Raw genomic sequence first — 6,000 nt, 5'->3', positions numbered from 1 at the left:
AATAGAAAGAAATTAATTAGTCAACTAATAAATATATAGAAAAAATTAGCCGGGCATGGTGGCTCATGCCTGTAGTCCCAGCTTCTCGGGAGGCTTAGGCAGGAGGATTGCTTGAGTCCAGGAGTTTGAGGTTGCTGTGAGCTAGGCTAACGCCACGGCACTCACTCTAGCCTGGGCAACAAAGCAAGACTCTGTCTCAAAAAAAAAAAAAAAAAAAGAAGAAGAAGAAGATATAATGATGGAGAAGATCTCCATTTTAAAAAGCAACCCAAAGAATCACATACCAAGGGGTGAATGTATAAGAAATGCACAAAGCCTTTATGAGAAATGCTTTCAAACACTTTGATGTTCATCACCTAAACCCATTGATCAATCCTAGCATCACCAAAAATGAAACAACCAGACTTATACCTTCTGATGTAATGTAATGTGAAGAATAAGCTACGAAGTATCCTTAACAAAAAAGTGAATCTCATCAAGCATTTATAGGAAATATAGGGAAAAGAAGAACAAGTTAAATGACACATGATGCAAGCAGACAGATGCAGAACATGGATATTCCAGAGAACAATTGATCTAGTTCCTTCAATAAATCAAACACATAAAAAGGACGATTGATACTGCTGTAGACTGAAAGAGAATCAATGGATATAACAACTAAGTGCAATGTGTAGACCTTGATTCAATCCAATAACTTGTAAAAAATATTTCTGAGACAATTGGAGAACTTTGAATATGGACTGGGTATCCATGTAGTTTTTGACTTCCTCAAAACTTAAGTACTAATAATCTGTTGACTGGAAGCCTTATTGATAACATAAACAGTCAATTAACACATATTTTGTATGTCATGTGTATTATGAAGTAAGATAGAGAAAAGAAAATGTTATTAAGAAAATCATAAGAGCCAGGTGTGGGGTCTTATACCTGTAATCCTAGCACTTTGGGAAGCTGAGGTGGGAGGATTGCTTGAGGCCAGGATTTCAATACCGGCCTGAGCAACATAACAAGGCCTCATCTCTACAAAAATAAATAAATAATAAAATAAAAAGAAAGAAAGAAAAAAGAGAAAAATTAGCCAGGCATGGTGGTGTGCACCTGTAGTCCTAGCTACTCTAGAGGCTGAGGCAGGAGGATCTATTTGAGCCCAGTAGTTTAAGGTTTCACCGAGGTATGATGATAGCACTGCATTCTATCTTGGGCAACAGAAAACAGAATGAGATTCTGTCTCAAAAATAAAAAAAGAAAATCATAAGGAAGAGAAAATTTATTTACTATTCATTAAGTGGAAGTGGATCAACATAAAGGTTTTTACCTTTATTGTCTTCAGGTTGAATAGGTGGGGGAAGAGGAAGAAGAGGAGAGATTGGTTTTGCTGTCTCAGGGTGGCAGAGGCAGAAGACAATTGTGTATAAGTAGATCCATGCTATTCAAACTCATTTTGTTCAAGGGTCAACTGTATATGATAACAAGACAGTGTTTGATAATTTTGTTAGGTGTGATAATGGCTTTGGGATTATATAAGAAAATGTCCCCGTTTTTAAGAAATCCATACAAAAGATGTTTAAAGGGTAAAGTGAAATTCTGCTTGGGATTTGTTTTAAAATAATTTGTAGGAGGTAGAGAGAGAAAAAAAGAAAGAGTGAAAATCTTATAATTATTTATATTATTTTGCTATGGGTGCATCTTGGTCCATTTTGTGTTGCTATAAAAGAATACCTGACCTGGGTAATTTATGAAGAGGTTTATTTAACACATTGTTTTGCAGGCTAACAAGATCAAAGGCATAACCTTGGCTTCTGGCAAGAACTTTTGGGCTTTGTCACAACATGGCAGAGAAGGTCAAAGGGGAAGTGAACACTTAACAAAGAGAGGAGTGTCCTGGCTTTATAACAACCCACTCTCTCAGAAATGAATCCATTCCCATGAGAACTAATCCATTCTCAAGAAAGCAAGAACTCACTCACTACTGTGGGATGGGAACAGCACCAGGCCATTCTTAAGGGACCTGCCTTTGTAACCTAAACACCCCCAACTAGGCCCTGCCTCTCAAGACTGCCACATTGAAGATGAAATTTCAACATGAGTTTTGGTGGGGACAAACAAATTATATCCAAACTGTAGCAGAGTGCCATATCCAAATACTACAGACTGTGTGACTTAAACAACTGAAATTTTTTTATCACAGTTCTGGATGCTAGAAGTCCAAGATCAAGGTGTCCAGCAAGTTTGTTTCTCCTGAGGCCTCTCTCCGTGACACACCTTTTTGCTGTGTCTTCAATGGTCTCCTCTGTATACATATGACTCTAGTGCTTCTCTTTTTATAAAAAGAACATCAGCCAGATTGATTAGGGCATGCCCTAATGGCCTCATTTTAACTTAATTACCTCTTTAAAGGCCCTATGTCCAAATACAGTAATATTCTAAGGTACTGAGTGTTACATATCAATTTTGAATGATCATGACTGCATGGGAGTTTATTGTACTATACCCTTTGCTTTTGTGTATGTATAAAAATGTGTATTAAATACAGTGATATTCCAGAAGAGAAGGACATAAAAGTAGACCTGAACAAATTGAAATACATAACATGTCCCATTAATAGGACTCACCAGCATAAAGATATGAATTATCCCTAAGCAAATTTATAATTTTAACATATCTTAATAAATATGCCAACATTCATTTCCTGGAACTGAACAAGAATATATAGAAAAATAATTAGAGAAGAATATTCAGGAAAATTCTATAAAAAAAAAAGGCAATGAGATGCGGAACAGCCTTACTAGATATTAAAACATACTCTAGAGCCTCAAAAATTCAAACAGTATGGTATCTGTGCTTGAATGGAAGCGAATAAAAACCTCAAAATGGACTCAAGTGCATGTGACAATTTGATGTATGATAAAGAAAGTTTCTGAAATTAATAGAGGTAGAAATGAGCGTTGTGATCAATGAGATTGGGACAACTGGGAAGCTATTTGGAAAAAAAAAATTGGATCCATATCTTACACCATATATCCGGATAAAATCCAAATAGATCAAAGACAAAATAAAAACCATGAAAGTACTAAAAATAAATCCATGAAAGTACTAAAAGCCTTAAACTGAAAGCTTTCCTAACTATGACTCAAAATCTAGAGGCCATTTAAAAGAAAACTACACAAAAAATGAAAAACTCATGGCAAACACACATAGACACACACACACACACACACACACATCTCATAAGCTAAGTCAAAAAGCAAAGGACAAATGGGGGGAGTATTTGTAACTCATATCACAGACAATAGATTAATTTCCCTAATTTATAAAGAGTTCCTAGAAATAAATGAGAAAGACAATAAACCAGTATTTTAAAAGGAGGGCATGGAAGTACATGAATAGATAAGAAAAGAAAGAAAGAAAGAAAGAAAGAAAGAAAGAAAGAAAGAAAGAAAGAAAGAAAGAAAGAAAGAAAGAAAGAAAGAAAGAAAGAAAGAAAGAATTGATTTCCATGGCCTTTAAAAATATGAACGAATTCTCAACTTTTCTAAATATAAAAACTTTAAATTTAAAACTACACTGAGATTCTTTTTTCTCACCTATTAGTTTGGCAAAATCCCAAAAGTTTGCCACCACACTCCATCGTTGAGCATGTGTAGAAAATAGGCACTCTCATACATTGCCATGGGAGCTGCAAATTGATACAACCCGTGTATTAATCTGGTAGGGCTGCCATACTAAAGTACCACAGACTGGGTGGCTTAAACAACAGAAAGTTATTTGCTCACAATTCTGGATGCTAGAACTCTGATCAGCGGTTTGTAGATTGGTGTCTTCTCCCCATGTCTTCACATGGTCTTCCCTCTCTAAGCACCTGTGTCCTAATTTCCTTTTCTTATAAGGACACAAGTCAGATTGGATTAGGATTCACCCTAATGACTCATTTCAAGTTATTTACCTATTTAGAGACCCTATTTCCAAATACAGTTCCATTCTAAGTTATTGGGGTTACTTCAACATATGAATTTTAGTGGATAAAATTCAACCTATAACAACACCTATGGAAGGAATTCTAGAAATAGCTATGAAGATCACCAATTCATTATCCTTGACCAGCAACTCTACCTCTGGAAATCTATCCTACAGATATACCTCCACACTTATGAAATGACATATATATGAGGATATTCATTTCAGCCTTGTTGAAGTGGAAATATTAATTTCAGACTGAGTGAACTACAGATCATCTACACAGTGTAAAATTATGCAGCTGTGAAAAGAAATGGGAGAAGCTCTCTATGCACAGCCAAAGGGAGATTTCCATGATATATGAAGAAAAGGAAGGCAGAAAACAGTGTAACAGCATGTTACCTACACAGGATAACTATGTTTGTATTTGCATGTGTAGTATTTGCGTAAGGAAACACTGAAGGCTAAACAAGTACAACAAAACATTAATAAAATAAAATTACTGATAGGAGTGTAATGGGGATAAAAAATAGGACATAAGTGAAAGTGAAGCTTTACATATGTTCCTTTTTATAGTTTTCATTTCTAAATCATGTAAATTCAAAATAACTAAAATGGTATCTATATAAAGCTTCCTAACTCAGTCATGAAATTTCTAATGCAATATGATACTGACTCTAACCTCTTCGCTTTTGAGAATGACTATTCTCAGTTTATCAAAGCTTTATCTGGGGTTTTCAAATTGTGCCCCGGTGAAATAAAATCCTCAGGGATTGCAAATGCTTTCTTTCTTTACATTTTTCTTTGAAGGAAGGCACTGAGTTTCAGAGAGCTAGAGAAAGTCCAGTTGGATTCGATGTTGACCAAATAAGAGATTGCCCTGATGCAATAGGTCTCCAGCACTCGACAGCACAAACGCCCTTGGGTGTGCATCACTTCAAGCAAACGGAAGTGTGCCCCGCTGAGAGTGGGGATGTCTGACTGGAGGGGTGGGGGAACCTGAGTGCACCACATCCAGCTGGGAGTGAAATTCCTGGAGAAAGCACCCACAGCACTCTGAGCCTGCTTGCAGCCCAACGGCCTCGCCGAGAATGCTACATTTAAAAGTGCAGTTTTTGGATGATTCTCAGAAGATTTTTGTGGTTGATGTAAGTGGAAATCACATTGCTATTATTCCTTTATTATTCATTCAATAATGGTCATTTGGGGACAGCCCATTAGCTGGCGATGTTATGTTTTCTTTAAGACCAAATGAAGGAGGACTGTGGTTTTTAGCTTTGGAAAAGAAATCAGTATTTAATATCACAATGTAGCTCATGTTTTCCCAATAACCTTTCTTCGAGAACAGGTTCTCTTTTCTCAAGGGACAACAAAAGCAAATTTTAAAGATATGCTAACTATTTGTAACAAAGCAAGGCAGCAATAACTTAGCTCTCCTACCCAAGAAGGTATTATTGTTCATTGAAATTATTTCTGTGGGTTTCACCCCATGAGCATTTGTGGGAAGAAAATTGTGGTTCTGAGGTGAAGGAGAGGGGGAAATCTACCCGCCTTTTCTGAAGAAAACCTATGGGTTATGGGGGGTAGAATTGTGCAGTTGTAAGAACTTCAGGAAGTAATGACAAGTATAAGAGAGAAAAATAGGATAAGAGACTATTTAGTTTGATTTAGTACTTATAGTTCAGCGTTCTTAATATAATTCCTAGCTACAAGATGATTGCATACAATTATACCTCATCTCTTCAAGAAAGAACAAATGGATTAAGCACATCATTTGGTGCTCATGTTCCGGCATCTTAAGATATGTACATTTTGATGTCAGAATTTATGTATGAGCATTTTGAAATGTTCTACGTTTTTATTGGAACCAAAAATGCTATTTGCTCTGATATTTACATTAGCTACTAACAAGAAACAAATAGTTTTCTCTGAAATTCAAACAAAATGTTGGTTGTTTCCTTTTATAAATAAACTGACAACTACTGTAGCTCAGCCATAATGTTGGGTGTGTGGGTAGCCCATTTTCCCAATGAGTATTTCATTTTT

General features: G+C 36.0%; 1 protein-coding gene across 1 annotated transcript in view; it reads left to right on the top strand.

Annotated features, from left to right (window-relative positions):
* The first annotated feature begins 4,890 nt into the window (after positions 1-4,890).
* Positions 4,891-6,000, top strand: part of FRMD7 (FERM domain containing 7) — a 49,706-nt gene continuing 48,596 nt past the window's right edge. Inside the window, exon 1 of the mRNA XM_012764745.2 lies at positions 4,891-5,102. Coding sequence (XP_012620199.2) covers positions 5,046-5,102 — 57 coding nt within the window. The 5' untranslated portion in view covers positions 4,891-5,045. The remainder of the gene's footprint in view (positions 5,103-6,000) is intronic.

This window comes from Microcebus murinus, chromosome X (assembly GCF_040939455.1).
Source record: "Microcebus murinus isolate Inina chromosome X, M.murinus_Inina_mat1.0, whole genome shotgun sequence".
NCBI classification, from domain to species: Eukaryota; Metazoa; Chordata; class Mammalia; order Primates; family Cheirogaleidae; genus Microcebus; species Microcebus murinus.
The sequence above is the reverse complement of the archived record's forward strand: the minus strand, read 5'-3'. Positions and strand labels throughout refer to the sequence as shown.